We start from the raw sequence: 26,759 nt of genomic DNA on the forward strand, positions 1-26,759 counted from the left end.
ATCGTCATGGGTCGGCAATCCTGCATTCTGAATCTCTTCAAAATATCTGTAGCATATCTCCCTTGCCCAAGGAAGATCTCCCCATTCTTCTGCCATACTTCCAATCCTAGAAAATAGTGCATCAACCCCATATCCTTCATGTTGAATTCTGCTTCAAGGTTCCTTTTGCAGTCCTTTATGAGCCTTGATGATCCTATCAAAAACAGGTCATCTACATACAAAACCAGAATGAGAGGCTCATTCTCCACCATCAAATAGTAGAGATTGGGATCTGCATCACTCTTGATGAATCCCAACTGCTACAAATAACTGTCAATCCGACCATACCACGCCTTGGGTGCCTGTTTGAGCCCGTATAGGGCTTTCTTCAACCTGCATACATGAGTGTGCTTCTGATAAGTTTCGAAGCCTTCAAGTTGCTCTATATACACCTCTTCTTTTATCATCTCGTTCAAGAATGTTGTCTTGACATCCATCTAGTGAATCTCCCATCCTAACTGCGCTGCTAGGGATATAACAGATCTGATAGAGGTATATCTGGCAACTGGGGCGAAGGTCTCCTCATAGTCTATCCCTTCCTTTTGTGCATACCCCTTTGCCACGAATCTAGCCTTGTACTTCTCTACACTGCCATCTGTAGCGTACTTGATCTTGTAGATCCATCTGGAACCTACAACTGATCTGTCTTCTGGTCTAGGCACTACCTCCCAAACATCATTTGTCATGATAGAATTGTATTCTTCTACCATGGCATCCACCCACACCTGATGTTGTGCGGCTTCCTGAAAGTTGGAGGGTTCTGTAACCTGAGCTACCAAAGCTTGATATCTGTCAAGTTGCCTGCGCTGTCTCTTGTTTGTCCTAGGAGCTCCGACAAACTCCTTTATGTCCCTCAAGGTTTGACGCACTTCCCTACTGGCTCTACCACTGGTGGTGGGAGGTTCAATCAGTTCCTCCTCCTGTTCCTGCTACTCTATCTGCTAAGAACTCCCTGGATCTCCTACCCCTGAGGAGATACTGGTACTAGTCACCATACTCGATCCCTGTGACTGTCCTCTTGCTTGTCCCACTTGTTGTCCCTACTGTTGGACTAACAAAACTTCTGTTGACTAATCACCTGCAGGCATTTCTCGAGATCTTCTGAAAGCTCTGTCTTCCATGAACTTTACATCTCGCCTCACTACAATCTTCCTGCTGCTAGGAATGTAGATCTTGTATGCCTTTGAGGTCTCGCTATACCCTACAAGGAACCCCTTCTCTGCAGTCTGATCCAATTTACTGTGCTTTTCATCTGGTATGTGGCAGTAAGCCACACTTTCGAATATCCTCAAATGACTTACTTCGGGCTTCTTTCCCGTGAAGACTCCCTCTGGCGTTTTCTTCCCCAGTGCTCTATGAGGTGTTTTGTTTTGAATGTACACCGCTATGTTGCATGCCTCTAACCATAAAAATCTTGGCAAATATTGGTCATACATCATAGCCTTTGCAGCCCCAACTATTGTTCTATTCTTTCGCTCCGCTACTCCATTCTGCTGAGGATTATATGGAGTTGTCCATTCTCTTTTGATGCCTTCCTTTGCGCAGAAGTCTGTGAAGTCTTTATCTGTGTATTCTCCACCATTATCTGAACGTAGCACCTTGATATTTTTCCCTATCGCGTTCTCTACAAGAGCCTTGAATTCTCTAAACCGATCAAAGACCTCATCTTTGGTCTTTAAGAAATAGATCTAGGTCTTCCTAGAATGATCATCAATAAAGGTGACGAAATATTCACCATCGCTAAGAGCTCTAGTGGACATAGGGTCACAAATATCTAAGTGTATCAATCCCAACACGCCATTTGCTCTGTTGTCACTTCTAGGAAATGTTGCCTTTGCGTACTTCCCAAGTATGCATCCTCTACACACATCATCGTGCTTTGTGCTAAGAACTGGACCTCCCATTACAATTTCTCAGAGCATCCTAAGTGCTCCATGGTGTAAATGTCCCATCCTCTTGTGCCATAGTTCGTTCGGCTCCTTCTCACTACTATTATCATTGCCTATCAGTGCCATTGGAGAATCGAGTTGCAACCTGTATAACCTGCTGCTCCGAGCTCCAATCTGTCTCATGTTCTTACAATAGAGTGTTTGACATACACTTTCTTCCCCACGAAGTGTACATCGTACCCTTGTCCTGTAATTGGGACATTGAAATTAGGTTCATACCCAATCCTGGCACATGCAGTACATTAGCAGCGCTAGTATTGGTTCTTGTTTCTGTCTGAAATTCTATGGTAACTCTCCCTAATGGAGTACATTTAGTTTTCTTGCCCAAAGTGATCTAAAAGTCCATCTACTCCTCCTGATAGCTAGCGAAATATTTTCTAACTCCTGTCATATGAGTTGAAGTTCCTCCATCAATATACCAGACACCAGATGATGTTGAACCTGACAAGCACGCGAACTCATCCTCCAACCTGGAAGATAATTTCGAGGCTTCCTGGTTGTTGATTCTATCCATGATTTTCTGTGTTATTTCTCCTTTCCTTCCTAATGCTGATTTTGCTGCTGCAAAATACTGCGTCCCAGCTCGAAATCTGCTATGCAAAAAATATTGCTACTCCCTCTGCCTCTGGCACTCCTCAATTTGGAAAATCTAATTTCTCTGTCGACTCTCTCAGAGAAATAGATGTTTCCTCAAAAACTGACCTTCCTGGCCAAGGGGACTGTGTAGCCTCTAGGGTTTCGAGCAGTTGCTTACACAATGCTACGAAGCTCCTTCTCCTCTCTGCAACTGAGCTCTTCGGCTTCTATCTGCGCTCTGATACCATGTGAAAATTCTGAAACCCGGAATCCTACTGCAACAACTGATAATATTTCTTCTATTTGTTAAATTAATTAAACAAACTATTTGCAGTTTCCTACAGCAAATATTGAAACATATACGCTGCAACCTTCACAAAACAAATACTGCGTGTAAAATATATATATATATATATAGATATATATATAAATAAAATAAAATAAAATAAATAAATGTTGGAAAATTAGAGAAATTCTAGCACACACATAAAAATATTGACATAGTTATTTTTGGACAATTGTCCTCAGAAAAACCCAATGTGGGAAAACCGGTGCAACAGATGAGGGTTTCTTTATTAATTCTTCAGCAATAATTCAAGTACAAGAATTTAGATAGCAAAACAGAGGAAAAATACTAAGAGAAATTTAGTGACAAATTTCTCACTATCCACGACGACTCCATAACCTCAAGATGAACCCTCTACCCATACATTGGTGTCTCTGCGTCACCCTCTGCACAGTGCTCTAGTGGACTGCGTCTCTCCTCATGTTGTCTCTTCCTGAATTCGTCCTGCACTTCCCGAACCACTGTTGATACCCTCTCTCTCTCTGCAACTCACCCTCTGGCTCTATCTCCTCTGTTGAACTTCAGCCACTGAGAAAATCGATCTGCCTGGGCAACTGAGTAACTGCATTGGTGTATTTTCCATCTACCCATCGACTTCTTATAATCTTTTGTTGGAGCACCAACGGCCAAGATTAAAACATAATCGATGGCCCAAATTATTTCCCTGTCAATCCGTGTGAGTTTCTAGAACATTCACACCTTAACTTAATTAATTCTAATTAATTAGTCATATTCCCTAAGTTTAGACTTAGGAAATATTTAAAAAACGACTAATAATCTAATTAAGTCATTTCTAGGTGGAATTTCCAAAAACGATTTCTGGGTTTTGGAGATCTCATGTATTCTAGACTCTCCCCAACATTTCATAGCTAAAACACATTCGATGCTACAAAAACTAACATAAAATACATAATATAAATACATGAAATAAAACTACCTAACGACATGAAATAATAGGGAGTATGGTAAGAGGTACTATACAAAACGATGCCCTATGGCATCAGGTGTCATTGATGGGGCACGATCTCAGGCATATATCCACTGATTGGTAGACCAATGGGTTGCTTCTCAAATGTCCTGTGCTGAAATTTGACCCTCTTAGGTCAGTGCAACTGCTCATCACTGTGCTGCATATTTTTTTCAATCTAGAATCTTCCCCTTTTTCGATTGGCAGAGAGGATGGGTGGTGGAAAAAGTGACACACTGGTTGGATGAACTCTGACTCAAAGTGAGGCGGATGTTCCTGTGGTAGAACCTATTCACCATTCTCCAACTTCTTTAGGACTCCTACTCTATACCTTCTTTCGACTTCTTTGTACAACCTAACCATGCCACCCGTTGTTGTTTGAATAGTAGCATAAGATAAATCCATCTGAATGTACCCAACTAAATTAGCTGCAAACTTCTGGGAGAGATATTCCCCATACATCTGGCGCATCAATAACTGCTATATCCATGGTGATGATTTTGTACGGATAATCGGCTAAGGCAACCTATAAATCTTTAACTGTACCAAGGATTTCAACCTTTCTAGAGTCCATTGAACAAATGTTATGGTATGGTCTAGAAATCCTTAAGTTTAATTGCTCCATGACCTTCTTGGTCATAACATTCTTAGATGCACCAAAATCTAGCATGCAATTGTGAAGTAATCTGTCATTTATGTCCAAAGTAAGAAAGAACAGCTCATGATTTTCATTAGTCATATAACAGTTGACATCTTTTAACTTAATTTCTTCATCCAAATGACTATTTTCATCGTCTCTTTGTTGAAGCATACCCAAAGCCTTGAAAAAAGATGCCCTTTGAGAAGGAATTTTTAATAGTTCAAGCACTGGAACCAACATCTTGATGTTATTTATCCATGCTGCCCAATCTACCTTTAAAGCAGGTTTATATCTTTCAGAAGGAACTTGCTTATCTTGACTTTGGCCTTTAGCCTTTCTTTGATAAGTGTAACCTTTACTTTTGGCAAGCTCTAAAATTTGTTCCTGTGATGGTTTTTCACCATATGCCTGAGTAATGGGGTCCTTTTCTTCATTGAAAGTATTAATGGCAAAGGATGAAGAAATCATGTCTGCACATCAGCCTTCCTTAGAGTCTTCTTGATTTGCTTTGTTATCCTGTTGATTCTTACTTTCTTCAAAGATTCTTCTAGCAAATGCACACGTGCCTTCTTCATGGAAACTCTTACAAGGTTCGTAGAAAGGGACAGCCTCATCAACCATGTTGGCATACTCAAGCAGTGTAGGGGGGCTTTGATCACTTAGGGGATTCCTTCTTGGCCATGAATTATTATTATTACTCCTGTTATTGTTGTTATTCCTGGGAAGCACATTCTGCATTCGCATTCTTTCTATCTGTATTAACTAATTGTTGCATATGTTGCATATGTTGCATATGTTGCATATGTTACATGTATGATGAACGATTGTTCCTAGAGGTTTAATTTTATTGAATACACCTTGATAAGTCATCAATTCTTGCACATCGAAGTATAAAATCCTTGGTAGTCGAGTTCATGCCCTAATTGCCATGCAAAGTTGCCTAAGGCCTCCTTGATTGGATAAAAGTCTCTCCAAATTTCAAAATCATCTTGACTCCATCTCTCCTGGGGCAAGGCACTGATCTAGACTATTAGTAGTCACTCAAACGAATATTTTTCTCACCTTTTCCCCCCTTTCTAGGCCTAACCCTAGTAGGTCACCTAGGGCATCAAGCCAAAATTCTCTGTAGCCATCTAAAACCCTCGAATTTTGGTCCACTACTACACTGGGTTTCCTCAAGAGGTCCTCCAAGTTTGAGTCAAATCCAATGGTGCAATCCTGAGATATATCAAGCTCTGGCCACGGGACCATATCTTTCCCTAGGTTGATTTGGATTAGTGTCCTCTCTTGGGTCATTGCATTTGTATTTCAAAAGAAAACTTGTCCTTTGATCCTATTCTCCTGCCTAAACAGGTCAAGCCCCTCTAGTGCTAATCAACTCCATATCTGTGACCTAGCTTGGGTCCGCTTTGGCTCTGTGGTCCCACAACTTTATAATTCAAATTCCACAAGAGTTGCATAGAAGTCATTTCTCCACAAGGATTCTTAGATCTAGGAAGCTTCCTGTCAAGGGATATTCCCAAAACCTAGGCTTAAGTATCCTCTTAGCCCTTCCTAGAGGGCCCGTCACCTTGCTTCTTAAGCAAGTAAGCCATATAATTGAGTCTCTCTTGTGAATAGGCTCTAGGAATCACCCTCCAAGCTCCATACATTCATTGACCTATTCATCCTTGTGATTCTTCTTATACCGGATCTCCTCCCATCGATGAAAGTTCATAAAGAGAGGGGATCTATAACTGAAGTGGCAGTGGGCTATTGCTCCATTGTTGCCACTTGACCTAGTAGTTGCTCTATGGGATCCCCTCCTAGGACCCCTGCTAGTTTGAGCGATAACAGTACCTAGAGTGGCTAAAGCTTGAATCCATCGTAGTCCCACTTGATTAGAGTACCCTGGTCAAGTATCTAATCTGTAGCATTGTGTGTGTCATGACTCTTCTTAGAGCATATCAGTTTGACATCCTCCATGTACCTATGTATATATGTAATTATGAATACCTCCCTAGTTAAGAGGGAGTGTTGAAGGATGTAACTAGTTTCGGTCTTCATAATTGTATTTGAGTCATGATGTAATGTATTTATCAAAAGAAAGAAAAAGAAATTTTATTATTAAAAAAATTTACTTATTAAAGAATGGGTTTCATGCTTGGGTCAATGGTTTATAGGTCAAAGCCTCCATTGCAAGTTTCTATGGTTTATGTCAAGTGTTCTTGTTGGACGTTGGATAAACCAGCATTCCTCGTGTGTTTCGCGACATGGACTAACAGCCTCTCATGGATCCTTATCTTTGGCGATGCGATCGTTGACTAACACCTGCAGGTTTTGGTCTATCCACAATCGTGATTCCCAACAAGTGGTATAGAAGTGTAGGTCACGAGTTCCATACACACCCGGCTCGCGTTGGGGGGAGATTGTTGAACATTGGATAAACCAACACTCCCCGTGTGTTTCGCGACATGGACTAACCGCCTCTCGTGGATCCTTATCTCTAGCGATGCGATCGTTGACTAACACCTGTGAGTTTTGGTCTAACGACAATCGTGATTCTCAATATTCCTTGTCTATGTCATAATGTAATAGACCCTTCTTGGGCTTGGTTTGTCAAGAAATAAAAAAAAATTAATGTAAATTAGGTCAATTAGGCCTCCTCCACCAAGTCGGCCTCAAACTAGACAATTTGGCCTAATTGAGGGGCAAAATCTCCTATATAAAGACAACAACTCGACCTCATTTGGTACTCTCACTCATCAAGTTCGATCTGCAACTTCTGGGGCAAGAAAATGTGTGAAATTCAAGGGACAAGGAGGAAAAGGCTAGCAAAGGAGAAGGAGGTCTCTATCAAGCACAAGAAGTCGAAATTGTCCCTCACACATGCTAAGCTGCTGAGCTATTGGAAGCGCCGAAACTGCAGTCCTAAAGTTAGGTTGAAATTCTTTTAAAATTGGCAACTAGGGCCAAACTCCATGTGGGTCATCTTATTTATGGCAGTTGATATTTTTCTTGGATCCCTCTTATCGAGAGGTGTAGGATTGATCTAAAAATCATCCAATTCTGATAAGAATTCATGGAGTTATGAATTTATTTGCGTTATAAGACAATTTGTCAAGGTCGGCTAGCAACCAAATAAACCACACATGTTCAACGTTTTAGTATAATAGAGGTGGCCTTCAAGTCATTTCAACACACGGGATCTCTTCCTCTCTCTACTTATCTTTGGGTTTTAGTAGGAGAGATCCTAAGGAATAACGTTGCCCTGATCTAGAGGGAAGAAAGCCAGAACTGCCAGAAAAGCCGGAAAAGCCGAAACTACCGGAAATGTCGGAAATGCCAGAAAAGCCGAAAATGCTGGAAAAGCTGGAACTGTTGGAAAAGCTGGAACTGCCAGAAAAACTGGAAATGCTGGAAAAGCTGGAACTGCCAGAAAAGCCGGAAAAATCGGAACTGTCGGGACTACCGGGACTGCCGGAACTGCCGGGAATAGCCAAAACTACCAAAACTGTTGGGAACTGCCAAAACAGTCGGAGCATCTATCTCCGAAGGAGAGCAAAATGCAAGGGACAGCTAACTAACATTGGGACAGTTGTATGGTACTTAACAGCAAATACACTAAGCATGCAATGTTACAGCTAGCATGCAAGGGACAACTAGCATGCAACAACAAGCATGCTAAGGACAACAAGCATGCTAGGGACAACAAACAAGCAAGGGACAACAAGCAAGCAAGGTGCAACCAACACATAGGTCAGGATGGCAACATGGTGCAGCAATGGCACATAATGCAATACAGTGATGGGTACAGTCATGATTAATGAAGCGTGATGAGATGCAGCATAGTGATGATGGGTGCAGCATGGTGCAGCACAGTGAGGTGCAGCATGATGATGAAATGCAGCACAACAATAGGTGAAGGAGTCACCTTGGAGAAATAGTTGAAGCAACATGTCTTCAACTGATCTCATGTATCATCTTCTTAAAGATGATCTATGCTCTTATCTGGATAAGTCAAAGTGTTGACTTCTGTTGTAAAAGTACTATCTCTCTCTCTCTCTGCTGAACTATTGAAGAACATATAAGAAGAATTGATCAAGGGTTTCCCCACATTGGTGTTTGTCCCTAGCTAGCACCACATCTTGTGTCCTCTTGTCTTGGCTTGTCTTCTGTGATTAATGTTTATGTTCTATCTGCAGTTTATTTTAATGCTGATGTGATTGCTAATCTGGAAAAAATATTGAGCTAACTGTGAAATTGAAATAAATTGCTCTAAGCATAGAACATACCTAAAATTAACATGGTATCAGAGCTGAGGTGAAGACAATGCCCAAGCAAGAGTGAAAGAGCAATCACCGAAGACAGTTGGGAAAGGACAAAAGGATCAGTGGATTCCTCATCCCTCTTCAAATTCACCAAGGGTGAAGTCGAAGCAGAGAATATTATCAGAATGGCGTAGCGGAATATGGCCTACCTAAAGATCACTTCATTGGAAGACCGGATCTCAAGGTGGAAGGTAAGGCAGATAACTAGTTTGGCCATTATGCGAAGGAGTGTCCGAATGGCAAGGACACATCACTTGATGATGATAACAATCATTCCAGGGACATCTTCAATGATCAAAGGAATGACAAGTAATGCATGTCATCAAGGAAATGGCCAACTCTTCATAGAAAGCAAGGAACGCCGGGGTATGAAGAATCAAATGTTGTTTATGATAAGATAAAGAAGCATTATCTTGTATTGGCCCTCTCCTTCAGATTCTTTGGGAATCTGACTTATAGATTGTAGTGCTTCAAGGCACTTCATCGGATAGATGGGTGCACTCTCTAATTTGGTAGAGATGGAAACAATCGTGGGATTATACTTGGAGCCGATGCCACCTATCCCGGAAAGGGTGTAGGGAATGTTAACTCTCAATTGAATAAGGGTAACTCGATTCATTTACAAAATCTCTTTTATGTACCTGATCGCAAGAAGAACCTGGTGTCCATCTCGGAAATGGAAGTCAAAGGTTTTAGGGTGGCATTCATCAATGGAAAGGTACGTGTTAAAAAATATAATTTTCAAAGATGCTTTTTCTCATGGGTTTAGGGTTGGAAATTTGTATCAAGTTGCAGGATGGTCCATTGGGGATCATGTCCATTGACATATAGCACCGGAGGTCTGTGAGTCAGATTGCTAAGTTATGGTATGTTCTATGCTTATAACAGTTTACTTCTTTTTCTTATTATATTCCACCGATTAGCAATCACATGTACATAAAGTAAAGTGCAGATAGAACATTAAACGATCGACAGAAAACAAGCCAAGACAAGAGACACAAGATGAGGCGGCTAGCCAGGGACAAACCCCACAATGTGTGGGGAAACACTTTGATCAAATCTTCTTTTATCTTCAATAATTCAGCAGAGAGAAATAGTACAATAAATCTGATTCATATCAGCAGTAGCAAACTCTAGATCAGTAGCATCAGCATTAGCGGCTTCATTATCAAACTAGGGCAGACCATATCTCACAAACCGACAGTCGGATTGACTTCATTCCACCACCAAAAGTTTCGGCTTCCAAAGGAGGTTCAGATGAACCTACAGCGCAGTTCAGATGAGGAGATCTTCTAGGCCATGCAAGTCAATCTTTACTTCTGCAGTTGCAGCTTCAGTTTCAGCAGTTTCCGGCTTCAAACTAGGGCAGTCGATATCTTGCAAACCGTTCGTCGGATTGACTTCATTCCACCACCAAAAGTTGCGGCTTTCAAAGGAGGTTCAGATGAACCTACAGCGCAGTTCCAAAGAGGAGATCTTCTAGGCCACGCAAGTCAATCTTTACTTCTGCAGTTGCAGCTTCAAATTCAACAGCTTCCGACTTCACATGTGTGAGAGAGAGAGACCCATTTCAGCGCAGTAGAGAAGAGACTCATATCTGCGCAGTAGAGAGAGAGATGTGATGAGATGAGTGAGTCTAAATGAGGAAAAGTCCTCTTATTTTTATACACAACATTGGTGGGTGAATAGATGCGACTGTTGGGCTTCTGAGCCTACATGAGTTGTAGGTCGACTTGATAATAATTCCATAATCAAAATAAATTCATATCTCCATGAATACTTATCGGAATTGGATGATCTTTATATCAATCCTACACATCTCGACGAGAGGAATCTAATAAAAATATTATTAGCCATGAATAAGATGACCCACATGAAGTTTTGCCCTGGTTGCCAATTTTAACACTCCCTCTCAACCATGGAGAACTTCATCTGCAATCTGTCTATCAGTCGTTACTATTCATCCATCAAATGTACTGCCTTGTACAGCCTGACCCTTGCCCTGCTCTACTCTATTTTGTCTATTCTGCTTTGTCTTGTTCTACCCTGCACTGATCTGTACTGTTTTGTTCTACTCTGCTTTTGTCCGAATTATGAAGAAGAAGAATTGATCGAGGATGTATCATACTGACTCAAAGTCAGTGTCAGAGTATGTACCACTGATCCCAGACCAGTCTCAACCAACCCAAAGTCAGCGTCATAGTGAGTACAACTCCAATGGTCCCAGACCAATATCATCCTCCACTGACTCAAAGTCAGTCTCAGAGTATGTACCACTGATCCCAGACCAGTCTCAACCAACCCGAAGTCAGCGTCATAGTATGGTACAACTCCTACCACTGGTCCCAGACCAGTATCATTGATCCGAGATCGATGGAGGTCATCCTAGCGTAGGGAGTACTGTAGTTACAACAATGCGTCCATCGGTACTACTATGGTCCCTAACTTCATTTCCTTGCTCATTGATCAGATGAGAGGTACTTCCCATGAGTCCCAGACTGCATGGGTAGGATGCCTCGACAGGAGAACTAATCAATCCTATCCTCACAGGAGAACACATCAATCCTGCTACAATTGCCATGGAGAACACATCAATCCAGGCCTCACAGGAGAACACATCAATCCTGCTACAATTGCCATGGAGAACACATCAATCCAGGCCTCACAGGAGAACACATCAATCCTGCTACAATGTCGCCACGGGGTGTACATGTATACCACCAGGGGATAGTGAATAATCCTGTGGTCATATGCTGCTCCAAGAAGCACCCCGCACCCCCCTGGAGCTCTCAGAGCTCAATGCATCATACATGACCCTCATTGGAGGGTCTTTGAACAACTCCAAGTTGTTCACAGAAAGTCAGAAATTTTACTTTCCCAAGGGGTTTTGTCAAAATGTCGGCGACCTGTTCATCTGTACCGATATGATGGAGCCTTATAGCTCCCCGTTGCACCATATCTCGAATATAATGGTATCTGATATCAATATGCTTGGAGCGATCATGGAATACGGGATTCTCTGACAAACGAATCCCACTTTGGTTGTCACAAAGGATCACAGTGGTATCCAATGTGAATCCAAACAACTCACTGAAGAGCTTTCGCAACCAAACTGCCTCACAAGAAGCCATGCTAGCAGCAATATACTCTGCTTCGGCGGTGCTCAAAGCCACCGACTTTTGTTTCCTGCTCATCCAGGATATCGAAGCAGATCCCAAGGAGAAACAACACCCGGAAGTGCTCTTACGGTCCTCCACATTGCCTGCCCAATCAGCATCTGTGTATCCAAATAGTCTCACATCTCTGGCAATGTATCTTAACCCATAAGTGATAGTGCCACGAAGATATCTCAGCAGATTCTTGGCACCAATCCAGTGTATGTGGTGGGGTTCAACCATATGCTGGCTCAACGTGTTGACTGCAAAGCATATATCTGGACGGGAGTTCACTAAGAACATTAATGCTCCGACGAGTTGCCGATACTCGGTATCATTTCGTAAAACAGGTCCAGCAGCACTACCGCTTAACTTCTTGAAGTCAAGCTCCATCGGAGTAGTTACAGGCTTGCAATCCACCATTCCGAATCTTTCCAATATCTTCACCACATATTTTCCTTGAGATAGGAAAATTTCTCCTGGATTTTGCCACACTTCAAGTCCTAGGAAGTAGTGCATCAGTCCTAGGTCTTTCATTTCAAATTCAGAGGCCAGCTCCCTCTTACATTTGTGAATGAGAGGGTCTGCACCTGTTAGAAAGAGGTCATCCACATACAACACCAGTATGAGAGGCTTGTCATCTTCAACCTTAAAGTAAAGGTTAGGATCAGCGTCACTCCTAGTGAATCCCAGCTTCATCAAGTAGCTATCGATCCTCTCATACCATGCTCGGGGTGCTTGCTTCAGCCCATAAAGAGCTTTCTTCAACCTGCATACATGAGATTTTCGATCATAAATCTCAAATCCTTCCGGTTGCTCCACGTAGACCTCTTCTTTGATCGAGCCATGCAAGAACGCAGTCTTGACATCCATCTGATGTAGGTTCCATCCTTGTGAAGCGGCAAGGGCTATGATCGAGCGGATGGTCGTATATCTGGCAACAGGTGCAAATATCTCATCATAGTCTATACCTTCCTTTTGGGAGAAACCTCGAGCAACAAAACGAGCCTTATACTTTTCCGTGCTTCCATCTGCTGCATGCTTTATCTTGTAAAGCCATTTGGAAGTAACAACAGTCTTGTCCTGGTGATCCGGATTTAAGCAGGAACGCAATAGATTACAGAGATAACCATAAATACAGAGATGCGATAACCATAAAAACAGAGATGCAGCGGAAATAATACTTCATTTCATTAATGGAGAATACTGAAATATGCTTACAAATAGAAATAACCCAGCTAGGGCGATGGTAGCTTATCTCTGAGAAGAGATGTGTCGGCTACATGCCTCTGAACTATTTCGAACTGTGTTACAATGAGGCTCGAGGACCTATTTATTGTTTAGAAACAATGGAAAACCCTTCACATTCCAAAACCTAACCCTAGAAGATGAAACGCCAAAATGTGGGCCCCGTTTTTGGGTAAGTTGGTACATCAACTTCCCGGGGTCGCGAATTGGTCGTACTATCTCCGTTTGACGCGCATGATAGCCCGTTGGAAAGATCTCTCCGAGGACTACAACGGAAAAGACGATTTTTAAATAAAAAAATCGCTCGCGGTGGATTTCCCAAAAAACGTCGTTTAGGGCCTCAAAACAGCTCCGGAAGTTTAGGACCCGAAAAACTGCTAAAAATAGTAAATTGTGCTATAATTAAGGAAACAGAAAACCTGAAAGAGACAGTTGTGGGGGTCCAAATGGGATAGGTGGGTGGCCACCAACATCCACCTGGATCATTCCTCCCCCCTTAGGAAGCAATGGTCCCCATTGCGTTGAGTTCCTCCCTGAGATGAGGAAGCTTCTGCTGAGCTGGGTCTCTGGTGAGCTGTTCTGCAATCTCTGATGTGTCCAGAAATGGTGGGGAGCATGGTTGGCGACGGTCCACATTGAACACTCGGTGCAAGCGAAGGAATGGAGGAATGTTGTGCTTCAAAGCATTGTTTCCCGTAGCCTTGTTACTGGTGTAAGGACCATGTCGAAGTGGTCTGAGTTTCTGATGGGTTCTGGTAAGGCGCTCCCTCTGCAAATGTAACCAAACTTTGTCGCCCACCTGAAACTTGTGTGGTACCCCTCCGGGTAAGGAGAAGTTGTTCATGTGTTCTGTCACGACTGTATCCCTCTGTTGCTGCTGCTGTGTGGAGGAACCCTTCGCGGGGGTCATGGATGTAGCAATGATCTTCCCCTTACTTTGGGAGCGAACCAGACAGAAAATAAATTTCCTAGTCTGTGAGATGAGCTTGCTGCCTTTCTTAGCAGTGATCAAAGAGGTGGCGATAGGTGGGGCTACCTCTGGTATCCTGTATAATGAATTATCCAAAGAAATGATGACAGCGCGAGGCCTTGACTCATACACAGCATGTCGCCTCCACAAGTATGGCTGGCCTAATAGTACATCACAAACATCCAGAGGTGTAACATCACACAATACCTCGTCTATGAAGGGCTTGATGCTGCAGGGAAGGCAGCACTGCTGGCGAACTTTGAGATCTCATCCTTCGTGAAGCCAACCGATATTGTACGGCTGTGGGTGTGGTGTAGTTGGTAGGCCCAACCGCTTCACGACCTCTGCTGAAATGAGGTTCTTTTGGCTGCCATTGTCGACAATGAATTGCAGCGGTGAACCCTTCACCCACATCTGTGAGTGGAAAAGACGTTCCCCCTCCTCTGGATCTTCGGGCTCATTTTTCTAGATCTTGGCAGTAGCAACAGTGGCGCTGGGATCCGCATCAATGATTTGCTTCCCTTTGTCATTCCCCTTGTCGGGTTCTGACTCAGAGTCTGAACATGCATCTGATTCGGAAGCCTTCAACTCGGCCACCAGCGACTGCTTGGTCCGACACTCACTTGTGTTATGAGTGGGACTCTTGTGGAACTCACACCACTTTCCTGTGTCCTTCTTCGGCTTCGTGGTGTTGTTCTTTTCTTGCGGCTTCGACGGGTTGTCTTGGGTCACCCCGCCTTGGCTTTGTCCTTTGGGCTTTGGATTTGCAGATCCAAAGTCTCGCTTCTTCTGTTTGAACTTTTGCTCGATTTTGACAGCGTATCGGTATGCTGTGCCGAGTGAGGAGATGTTCAAGAACTCCATCTCTTCCTAGATGTATCTGTGTAGGCAGCCACGGTATTTGAGTACCAGATGCAGCTCAGAATCTTTGATACCCAATTGTGTGTGAAGGGTATGAAAAATGTTTGTGAACTCCGGCACATCTTGGTCTCGTCCCTGCCACAGTGTGGTCCATTTGATGTATTTGTCCTCATAGCTTTTGACAGGGTAGTACTGCTCCTTGATGGCATCCCGGAAGTCATTCCAAGTGGGTGCGACTGAAAGCAGTGAGCCTGTACTTTCATCCTTCTGTTCGCAGTATGTTTCCCACCAGTCCTTGACGTGGGGGGCTGCTTTGAGAAGAGCGAAAACAATCTTTTCCCGACTTGAAAATTCATGAACAGAAAAATACCCATCTAGCAGATTTAACCATTTATCTACGGCATCCGCGTCTATTTGACCCTCGAATATGGGGATTTCAAAATTAACTTGTACCTTAAACGGTGTGGCGTTTCCAGAGTAGCTGTTGGAAGCCGATGTGTCGCCTCTGGGTAGCCGCTGAAGGATCTGCGCAAAGCTATCCATCATCGCATTCCTTTGTCGCTCGAGGGCTTCTTCGAGCAAGATTCTGATAGGATCTCCTGCCCCCTCGTCTTTCTTCTCATCCGCCATGGGAGGTCGTCGAGATTTGCGAGGCTGGTCTTGCAAAGGTTCGACCAATTCAAGCCCTAACTCCTTATATCCCGACCTCGTTGGGGACATGCAAAGAAAAACAGAGAAAAAAGCAGACCGCTCTGATACCACTGATCCGGATTTAAGCAGGAACGCAATAGATTACAGAGATAACCATAAATACAGAGATGCGATAACCATAAAAACAGAGATGCAGCGGAAATAATACTTCATTTCATTAATGGAGAATACTGAAATATGCTTACAAATAGAAATAACCCAGCTAGGGCGATGGTAGCTTATCTCTGAGAAGAGATGTGTCGGCTACATGCCTCTGAACTGTTTCGAACTGTGTTACAATGAGGCTCGAGGGCCTATTTATTGTTGAGAAACAATGGAAAACCCTTCACATTCCAAAACCTAACCCTAGAAGATGGAATGCCAAATTGTGGGCCCCGTTTTTGGGTAAGTTGGTACATCAACTTCTCGGGGTCACGAATTGGTCGTACTATCTCCGTTTGACGCGCATGATAGCCCGTTGGAAAGATCTCTCCGAGGACTACAACGGAAAATACAATTTTTAGAAAGAAAAATCGTTGGCGGTGGATTTCCCAAAAAACGTCGTTTAGGGCCTCAAAACGGCTCCGGAAGTTTAGGACCCGAAAAACTGCTAAAAATAGTAAATTGTGCTATAATTAAGGAAACAAAAAAACTGTAACAGACAGTTGTGGGGGTCAAAATGGGATAGGTGGGTGGCCACCAACATCCACCTGGATCACCTGGGGTCTGGGAACTACTTCCCAAACATCATTCTTTATGATAGACTCATATTCTTCGGTCATAGCATCCTTCCATACTTGATGCTTGACGGCATCTGAGAATGACGAAGGCTCATTTTGTATGATGATGGTCAGGTATCCTTGATACCTATTAGGTTTCTTACTTTCACGAAAGGTTCCTCGGGGTGCAGCATGTCCTTCAGCATCATCAAGTAACCCCTTAAGCCATGAAGGCCTCTTCCTAGAAGAGGAAGGCTCATATGAAGGAGGATCAATCGGATCCATGGGTTCTTCTACATCAGGCATTGATTCATCATCCTTTTCTTTCGGTTCCCTGGTGTCGGCTTCTTGAGAGCTCCTCAAAGTCGGAAGATTGATCACCTTGCTGAGAGCCATATCTTCGTCAAAGGTGACATCATGACTAATTATGACTTCCCTTTGACCAGCTACATAGATTCTATAGCCTTTAGTATTTTCACCATAGCCCACGAAAATTCCCTTCTTTCCAGATGCTCCCAATTTATTTTTTTTCTCTTTCGGCACATGAAAGTATACAGGGCTTCCAAAAATTTTAAAATGAGAAACATCAGGTTTCTTACCGGTGAATTTTTCTTCAGGAGTCTTGGAACCCAATGCTTGATGAGGGCATCGATTTTGTACATATACGACAGCGTTTGCAGCTTCAGCCCATAGAAACTTAGGAAGACTTTGATCATGTAGCATGGCCCGGACAGCTTCCATAATTGCGCGGTTCTTCCTTTCTGCCACACCATTTTGTTCAGGAGTATATGGTGTAGTAGTCTCCCTCTTGATGCCAGCCTCTTTACAAAAATCATGGAACTCATTAGATTCATATTCAGTCCCATTGTCAGTTCTTAAGATCTTGATCTTCTTTTCGGTTTGATTCTCGATTAGGGCTTTGAAGTGTCGGAACCAAGGGAACAATTCATCCTTCTTTTTCAAAAAGTATATCCAGGTCTTTCGAGAATGGTCATCTGTAAAAGTGAGATAATACGAGTATCCTCCCAAGGAGTTCACAGGCATCATACCTGATATGTCTGAGTGAACTAGTTGTAATATATCGGAGGTCTTGCTTTGACTTGAAGGGAATGGTCCCCTTTTGAGCTTTCCTTCGGCACATCCCGGACATACACCTTCTTTCTCTACTTGGAATTCAGGCATCCCTGTTACCATCTGTCTTACATCGGGTAGAGCTTTGTAATGAAGGTGGGCAAACCTCCGATGCCAAAGTTCGGACTGAAGCGTTGTGTCACAAGACATGACACCTAGCGGACTTCCACCGACTTGATATAAAGAATCAACTCGAAACCCAAGAGTGAAAGCATCTTTAACATTATTTTTCCATATGCGTACCTTACCATCGCTGAAGGTTACCTTATAGCCTTTGTCTTCCATTGCCGAGATGGATACCAGGTTCTTTTTGAGATCAGGTACATATAATACATCTTGTAAGTGAATCGTATTACCTTGATTTAGTTTAAGAGAAACATTGCCTACACCTTTCACTGGGTATTTCATGTCATCTCCAAGGACAATTTCCAGGTTAGTTTCTTTCTCTACCAGATTATAGAGTACTTCTTTGTAACCAGTGAAGTGTCTTGAGGCACCACTATCAATGAGCCAAATTTCCATTGAGTCCGAAGGAGCGGAGGTAGATAGGGCAGCTGGTAGATAATATTCAGCCTGCTTATCGTCAACAGTGTTAGATTCATACCTGGAATTTCTAGCCTTCTTGAATGGTTGCCCTCTTCCTTGATTTCCCGCATTCCTTTTTCCTTTGTTGTTGAATTTTCCATTCCTTCGATTACCATGAGAGGGATTTTGATCATCGTCACGGTGAGAGTCCTTTCTATCAGGGCATTCCCTTGCATAGTGACCTGCTTTATTGCAAATGAAACATCGTCCTTTTCTTCCACCCTTAAATCCAGCCTTTCTTTTCGATTTAGACCCAGAATTATTTCTTTTCTTAGCATGAGAAGAAAAAGCAGCAGGAGGACCTTTAGGCAAGGGCATTTCCTGCTCTTCTACCCTTGTTTGTTCTTGAATGCATCTAGCCATTAATTCCTCGAAACTAGGAATTACATTATTGTTCAGAAGAGTAGTCCTGAACACATACCATTCAGATGGTAATCCTCCGAGAGTTGTGAGTGCCATTTCTCTGTCAGTAATGGTTTCCCCAATAGATAGGAGATCGTTCTTGATCTCGGTGATTCTTAAGTATGCTTGCATACTTTCATCTTTACCCTTCTTGATTTCCCTCAACTTATTTTTAAGAAACAAAACTTGATTTGCATCATTAACTTTAAATAAACTCACCAGTCTGTCGTAGATTTCCTTGGAGGTGTCTAGATCAGAGATGTAGGCCACCAAGCACTTGTCGATAGAGTCCCGGATGATCTTCTTTGTTTTGACTTCTCCATTTTTCCATTTGTTCCAGGCAGCAGCAGATGCATTTGATGAAGGCTCAACAATATTGCCTCTTACATGGTCCAGCACTCCTTGATCTTCAAGGGTTAGATCGATAGACATCTTCCATCCGTGATAGTCAGCTTTCTCACGGAGCTTGTCTTCGGCAGGAAAGAGTGTTGAGGACCCCATAGTTCTTTTAGGATAGCCTTGCCAATCTTCTCTTCAATGATTGCTCTTGCTCTTGCTCGGGCTTTGTCTTCACCTCAGCTCTGATACCATGTTAAGTTATGGTATGTTCTATGCTTATAACAGTTTACTTCTTTTTCTTATTATATTCCACCGATTAGCAATCACATGTACATAAAGTAAAGTGCAGATAGAACATTAAACGATCGATAGAAAACAAGCCAAGACAAGAGACACAAGATGAGGCAGCTAGCCAGGGACAAACCCCACAATGTGTGGGGAAACCCTTTGATCAAATCTTCTTTTATCTTCAATAATTCAGCAGAGAGAAATAGTACAATAAATCTGATTCATATCAGCAGTAGCAAACTCTAGATCAGTAGCATCAGCATTAGCGGCTTCATTATCAAACTAGGGCAGACCATATCTCACAAACCGACAGTCGGATTGACTTCATTCCACCACCAAAAGTTTCGACTTCTAGAAGAGGTTCAGATGAACCTACAGCGCAGTTCAGATGAGGAGATCTTCTAGGCCACGTAAGTCAATCTTTACTTCTGCAGTTGCAGCTTCAGTTTCAGCAGTTTCCGGCTTCAAACTAGGGCAGTCGATATCTTGCAAACCGTTCGTCGGATTGACTTCATTCCACCACCAAAAGTTGCGGCTTTCAAAGGAGGTTCAGATGAACCTACAGCGCAGTTCCAAAGAGGAGATCTTCTAGGCCACGCAAGTCAATCTTTACTTCTGCAGTTGCAGCTTCAAATTCAACAGCTTCCGATTTCACATGTGTGAGAGAGAGAGACCCATTTCAACGCAGTAGAGAAGAGACTCATATCTGCGCAGTAGAGAGAGAGAGATGTGATGAGATGAGTGAGTCTAAATGAGGAAAAGTCCTCTTATATTTATACACAACGTTGGTGGGTGAATAGATGCGGCTGTTGGGCTTCTGAGCCTACATGAGTTGTAGGTCGGCTTGATAATAATTCCATAATCAAAATAAATACATATCTCCATGAATACTTATCGGAATTGGATGATCTTTATATCAATCCTACACCTCTCGACGAGAGGAATCTAATAAAAATATTATTAGCCATGAATAAGATGACCCACATGAAGTTTTGCCCTGGTTGCCAATTTTAACACAGATGGTGACAGGGATGCCTGAATTCAAGTAGAGAATGAAGGTACATGTCTAAGATGTACCGAAGGAAAGTCTTATAAGGGGACCATTCCCCTCATTTAGCAGGTCCACAGGTTTGGAACAACGCGAGGAGTTTGAGATTCATGATCGGGAATCTCATGTATACAGGTGGAAGAAAGCCCTCTATGGCTTGAAGCAAAACACCCCGGGAATAGTATGAGAGGATTGATAGCTGTCTGATGAAGCTGAGATTCACTAGGAGTCAAACCGATCCAAACCATTACCCGAAGGTTGTGGATGATAGACCTCTCATACCGACACCTTATGAGGATGACCTATTTCTGACAGGTGCAAACCCTCTCATTTGCAGAAGTAAGAGGGAGTTGGATTCCGGATGTGGAATGATAAACTGCAAGCTTGTGACTACCTCGGGGATCTTAACTTTCAGAAGTTATATGGTAGTGATGACGGACCAGATTTGGGAAATGCCTCTGAGTTTCATAAACTCATTCGCGTTGATGTTCTTCGTGAACTTTCGTCCGGACATATGTTTTGCAGTTAGAATGGTGAGCTCATATTTGATTGAACCTCACTGGATTGGTGCCAAGAATCTTCTGAGATATCTTCGTGGCACAATATCTCATGGATTGAGATACACTGCCGAAAATATGAAACTGCATGATTATTCGAATGTTGACTGGGCAGGCAGTGTGGAGGATCACTAGAGCACTTCTCAGTGTTGGTTCTCTTTGGATTCTGCTTCGATATCATGGATGAGCAGGAAGCAGAAGTTAGTTGCTATAAGCACCGCCGAGACCGAATACATAGCTACAAGTATGATCTCGTGTGAAGATGCACATTTGCAGAAGCTCTTAAGTGAGTTGTTTGTACACGTGATGAATACCACTGTGATTCTCTGTGACAACCAGAGGGGGGATTCGATTATTGAGGAATCCTGTATTCGATGATTGCTCCAGCAGATAGACATCAGATACTGCCTTATCTGGGATATGGTAAGTCGATGAGCGAGGAGGCTCCATCGCATTGAGACTGATGTACATGTCGCAAACATTTTGTCAAAGATCCAAGGAAAGGTCAAATTTGTGACTTTCCCGAACGACTTGGAGTCATTGAGAGACCTTCTTATAAGGGTCCTGCATGTTGCATGCATTCAACTCTGGGAGCTCTGGGGGTCTTGGGGTACTTACTGGAGCAACATACGACCACAGGGCGACTCACCCTCCCCTAGTGGTGCGCTATGTACAAGATGACAAGTTCAACCTTCCCTTGTGATACCCCGTGGCGACTGTGGAACGAGATGATTAGTTCTCCCGTGGCAACTGTGGAACAGGATGATTAGTTCTCCTGTGGGTCGGGATGATTAGTTCTCTCGTGGCAACTGTGGAACAGGATGATTAGTTCTCCTGTGGGCTAGGATGATTAGTTCTCCCGTGGCAACTATGGAACAGGATGATTAGTTCTCCTGTGGACTAGGATGATTAGTTCTCCGTGGCGACTGTGGAACAGGATGATTAGTTCTCCTGTGGGCCAGGATGATTTGTTCTCTGTGGTGACTGTGGAACAGGATGATTAGTTCTCCTGTGAGCCAGGATGACTAGTTCTCCGTGGCATCCACTGACAGGATGATTCGTTCTCCTGTGGACAGGATGATTAGTTCTCCTGTCGAGGCATCCTACCCATGCAGTCTGGGACTCATGGGAAGTACCTCTCATCTGATCAATGAGCAGGGAAATGAGGATAGGGACCATAGTAGTACTATCGATGGATGCATCGCTATATCTACCGTACTCCCTATGCTAGGATGACCTCCATTGATCTAGGATCAATGAAATTGATCTGGGATCAGTATGAGTGGTTTGAGACACTCTCTTGTGACATTGATCTGGGATCAATGAAACTGATCTGGGATCAGTATGAGTGGTTTGAGACACTCTCTTGTGATATTGATCTGGGATCAATAAAACTGACTTCGGGTCAGTAAGAGTGATGTGACACACTCTCTTGAGATGAAACTGATTTCGGGTCAGTAGAGAATGGTCGAGACATTCTCGATCAATTCTTCTTCTTCATGGTTCACATAGCAGAGCTCAGCAGATCAAAGCAACGCAGAGCTCAGCAGATCAGAGCAGTGCAAGGCACTGATGGCAGAGATAGTACAGTCAGACATATGGATCAATGGATGGAGTTCTCCCTAGTTGAGAGGGAGTGTTAAAATTGGAAACTAGGGCCAAACTCCATGTGGGTCATCTTATTTATGGCAACTGATATTTTTCTTGGATCCCTCTTATTGAGAGGTGTAGGATTGATCTAAAGATCATCCGATTCCAATAAGTATTCATGGAGTTATGAATTTATTTGCGTTATAAGACAATTTGTCAAGGTCGGCCAGCAACCAAATAAACCCCACATGTGCTCAACGTTTTAGTATAAATAGAGGTGGCCTTCAAGTCATTTCAACACACTTGGGATCTCTTCCTCTCTCTACTTGTCTTTGGGTTTTAGTAGGAGGAGAGATCCTAAGGAATAACGTTGCCCTGATCCAGAGGGCAGAAAGTCGGAATTGCCGAAAAAGCCGAAACTACTGGAAAAGCCAGAACTGCCGAAAAAGCCAGAAAAGCCGAAACTGCCGGAAAAGCCAGAAATGTCAGAAAAGCCAAAAATGTCGAAACTGCCAAAAAAGCCGGAAAAATCGAAATTGTCGGAAAATCCGGAAATGCCGGAAAAGTCGCAACTGCCGGAAAAGCCAGAACTGCCGGAAAAGCTGGAAATGCCAGAAAAGCCGGAACTGCCAGAAAAGCCGGAAAAGTTGCAACTGCCGGAAAAGCCGCAACTGCCGTAAAAGCCGCAACTACTGGAAAATCCAGAACTGCCAAAAAATCCGGAAAAGCCGGAAATGCGGAAACTACCGGAACTGCCGGAAATGCCGGAAATGCCGAAACTACCGGAACTGCAGGAAATGCCGAAACTACCGGAACTGCCGGAAAATCCGGAACCGCTGGTAACAACCAGAACTGCCGGAACTGCCAGAACTACCGAGAACTGCCGAAATAGCCGGAGCATCTATCTCTGAAGGAGAGCAGCATGCATGGGACAGCTAACTAACATTGGGACAGTTGTATGGTACTTAACAGCAAATACACCAAGCATGCAATGTTACAGCTAGCATGCAAGGGACAACTAGCATGCAACAACAAGAATGTTAAGGACAACAAGCATGCTAGGGAAAACAAGCAAGCAAGGGACAACAAGCAAGTAAGGTGCAGCCAACACATAGGTCAGGATGGCAACATGGTGCAGCAATGGCACATAATGCAATACAGTGATGGGTACAGTCATGATTAATGAAGCGTGATGAGATGCAGCGTAGTGATGATGGGTGCAGCATGGTGCAGCGCAGTGAGGTGCAGCATGATGACGAAATGCAGCACAACAATAGGTGAAGGAGTCACCTTGGAGAATTAGTTGAAGCAACATGTCATCAACTGATCTCATGTATCATCATTTAGAGATGATCTATGCTCTTGTCTAGATAAGTCAAAGTGTTGACTTATGTTGTAAACGTACTATCTCTCTCTCTCTCTGTTGAACTATTGAAGAACATATAAGAAGAATTGATCAAGGGTTTCCCCACATTGGGGTTTGTCCCTGGCTAGCGCCACATCTTGTGTGCTCTTGTCTTGGCTTGTCTTCTGTGATTTATGTTTATATTCTATCTGTAGTTTACTTTAATGCTGATGTGATTGCTAATCTGGAAAATATATTGAGCTAACTGTGAAAATTGAAATAAATTGCTCTAAGCATAGAACATACCTAAAATTAACAAATTCTGAGTTGCTAAGGGAAGAAATTCGGGGTTATTGCTAGGTTGTAGCTATTGGATAAGAAGAAACTACTAAAGATTGTTGAATCATATTGGAAGGTTGACTTGGTGGAGAAGGAAAGTATTTTGGTCTAGGGTCTTGGTCTATCTCAACTTGAATTTGCTAGTGGAAGAGTTTGATTGGGTTTTCCCCTATGGAGGGGTTTTAGCCCTAACTGAGCACCTATATCTGGTGTCCCTAATCTTCATGTTTTGTTTTGATGATTGCTTGATGAAACAAAGATAAAAGAACATAAGAAAGTTAATAAGAACACAAAGATATCACAAGTAATTATCAACATAAGAAAATATTTTTGTCTTTCTGATTTTCTAACACTACATCTCCTAAAGTCTAGACCTTAGGAACGCCCATTACCATCATCATATCTCAAACCCTAAGTCTTGATCTCTTCTTTTTAAAGCCTTTCTTCGAGAGCATGTTAGCCTCCTTGAAGCATTGAGCCATTTTTGTGTCTCTCCTTGAATGGGCTTGGTGGAATCACGCTATACCTAAATCATTGATCCATTCTTTCTTAGTGATTCCCTTCCTGCTAGGACTCCTCCCATCAATGAAAGTCTGTAAAAAACAGGGGACTTTGACCTAAGTGATAGTGGGTCATTGTCCCATTGTTGTCACTTAGTCTAGTAGTTGTCCCTTAGGTTTCCCTTCCTTAGGGCCTTGCTATATTGTGTGGTAACAAAGCCCAAATTTCCAAATAAATAGGGTATTTCCTTTTAATTAGGCTCCAACTTTGCCTACACCCTTATGATTACACAAATTTAAGACTTTTTACACTCTATTGTGAAATCTCATGTCGTGATTACACAAAAGCTTCTCCAATATAGATTCACAAGTAACACATGTTTGCATGATTTTCAAAATACCAAAAAAAAACATTCCAGTGGTGATTAGCTTAATTAAAGCTCAAATGAGGCATAGATATCATGATGATAATTTCTGTTAAAAGATCTTAAATTGGCAAACATGGCTATATAATTTAGATGGTTTTATTACTTACAAGACATCTATCGACTTCTTCAAAAGACTGGATGACTTTCATTTCTCCACCGGAGGCATGAGGACATGGACAGAGGAGAACCTAGTATCCAAAAAATGTGACACATAATATTAGCCATCACATTTTTTATTTTTTTTAATTTAACAAAGCAAATATGTCACAATCTTTCAAATGGACAAGCAAAATGATGAGTAAATACTCATTTATTCTGAAATTTAAGTCTCATGCTCCCCATATTTTTTTCTGACTAACATAGAATTAAGTGCTTCACAAACAACATGCATACCGAGATGCGTAGGTTTGATCTTTTGGCCTTGAAGTATTGCCTTAAAGCACGTACTACAGGCTTTACCCATGCTACAACTTCCCCAGGACCATTTGACAGAATAACAACATCTATAGAGTGTGCATCTGCCGTGCCTGCCACAGCATCTGATGGAGTTGCTTTAGTATTTTCCCTTTTATCTGTCCATGATAAAAGTGAACAGCAATCATGAAATTGCACAATTATTTAAAATACTAAAGAACTAGTAAAGACATCAAAGGTAACTAAATTTTGTCGTTTGTCTTGATTAATTGGGTATAAAACTTGGAAATGCAAACCAGTAAAGATCTGGTTATAAGACTTGAAACAATTCAAATACCAAAATAACTTCCATGATAAATAGAAGGGGAAAGATAATAAAGAAACAAAACAATATTGTGTAGTGCAAAAGCAATAGCAAAGAACACAACAGTGTCAAGCCAGGGGAGCTGAAACCCTAATCCACTGGAAAAGAAGCAACAAATTTCATTTGTAGTCGCATTGGTTCTCCTTAGAGAAGGAAATGAAGAATTGACATCAGTGTCCTAGAGTATAAGTTACAACATATATAATTAATCAAGAAAGTGTACAAAACAGAAATTAATACTAAAAGGATTTAGCATAATTTCATGTATATCTAATGCAATATACTTGTGGAACAATGAGGGGTTACTTGATATTCCTCTTCAATATTGAACAACTCTATGCATGTTTCTCTAATAAAAGAAATGAATTTTTTTTCTAATTTAGTCTCTACACACATGGAAGGGTAGCTCCTATCTTATATGATCAAAAACCATTTAGAAAATAGAGCCTTAGTTAACAATAATCACAAACATTAAGATAGATAAAGAAATCAAAGAGTTTTGATTGATTTACAGCTTCAAGAGTAATTCAATAAACTCATTAAGGCATATGATAAATGGAATAGCATTGATTGATATAGCTTCAAGTGTGGTTGAACATAAGAAAGGGATTATGCCCATTAGAATCACTTGACCTCAAGGGAAACCACTCCTACAACCTTCCCCTTGAGAGCAGAACAGGACAGGGAAGTCGCATGGAAGGGAAAGGAAGTTGGTGTGGAGGGTGAGGATGTAGAGGAAGGGACTGCAACTATGGAAGATGGTGATGGTGGGGTGAAAGGGAAGATCAGGACAGAGGGACTAAGGCCGAGTGCATAAGTCTAATGTGTGGAGGCATCAAGGCACAAGGGTCCCTAATTACAAACATCTTTGGACAAAGATGTGTCTTAGAAGATGCCTGCATTCCACCTTGACTGAATTGATAATAGTAGAAGTCAATCTGCCAAAAATATTCCAATCT

At 42.4% G+C, this 26,759-nt stretch overlaps 1 protein-coding gene across 4 annotated transcripts in view; it reads right to left on the reverse strand.

Moving 5' to 3' along the window:
- Window positions 1-26,759, reverse strand: part of LOC149195646 (uncharacterized) — a 452,486-nt gene that overhangs the window by 403,805 nt on the left and 21,922 nt on the right. For 3 of the 4 annotated variants that reach the window (XM_089408655.1, XM_089408653.1, XM_089408654.1), the window contains exons 3-4: window positions 25,416-25,594; window positions 25,130-25,210 (exon numbers count right to left, since the gene is read on the reverse strand). In XM_089408655.1, coding sequence (XP_089264781.1) covers window positions 25,130-25,210; window positions 25,416-25,594 — 260 coding nt within the window. The remainder of the gene's footprint in view (window positions 1-25,129; window positions 25,211-25,415; window positions 25,595-26,759) is intronic. The other variant, XM_089408656.1, reaches the window with a different exon arrangement.

This window comes from Pinus tabuliformis, chromosome 2_2 (genome assembly GCF_031772625.1).
Source record: "Pinus tabuliformis cultivar Carrire ecotype Pingquan chromosome 2_2, CPIR1, whole genome shotgun sequence".
Taxonomy (NCBI): Eukaryota; Viridiplantae; Streptophyta; class Pinopsida; order Pinales; family Pinaceae; genus Pinus; species Pinus tabuliformis.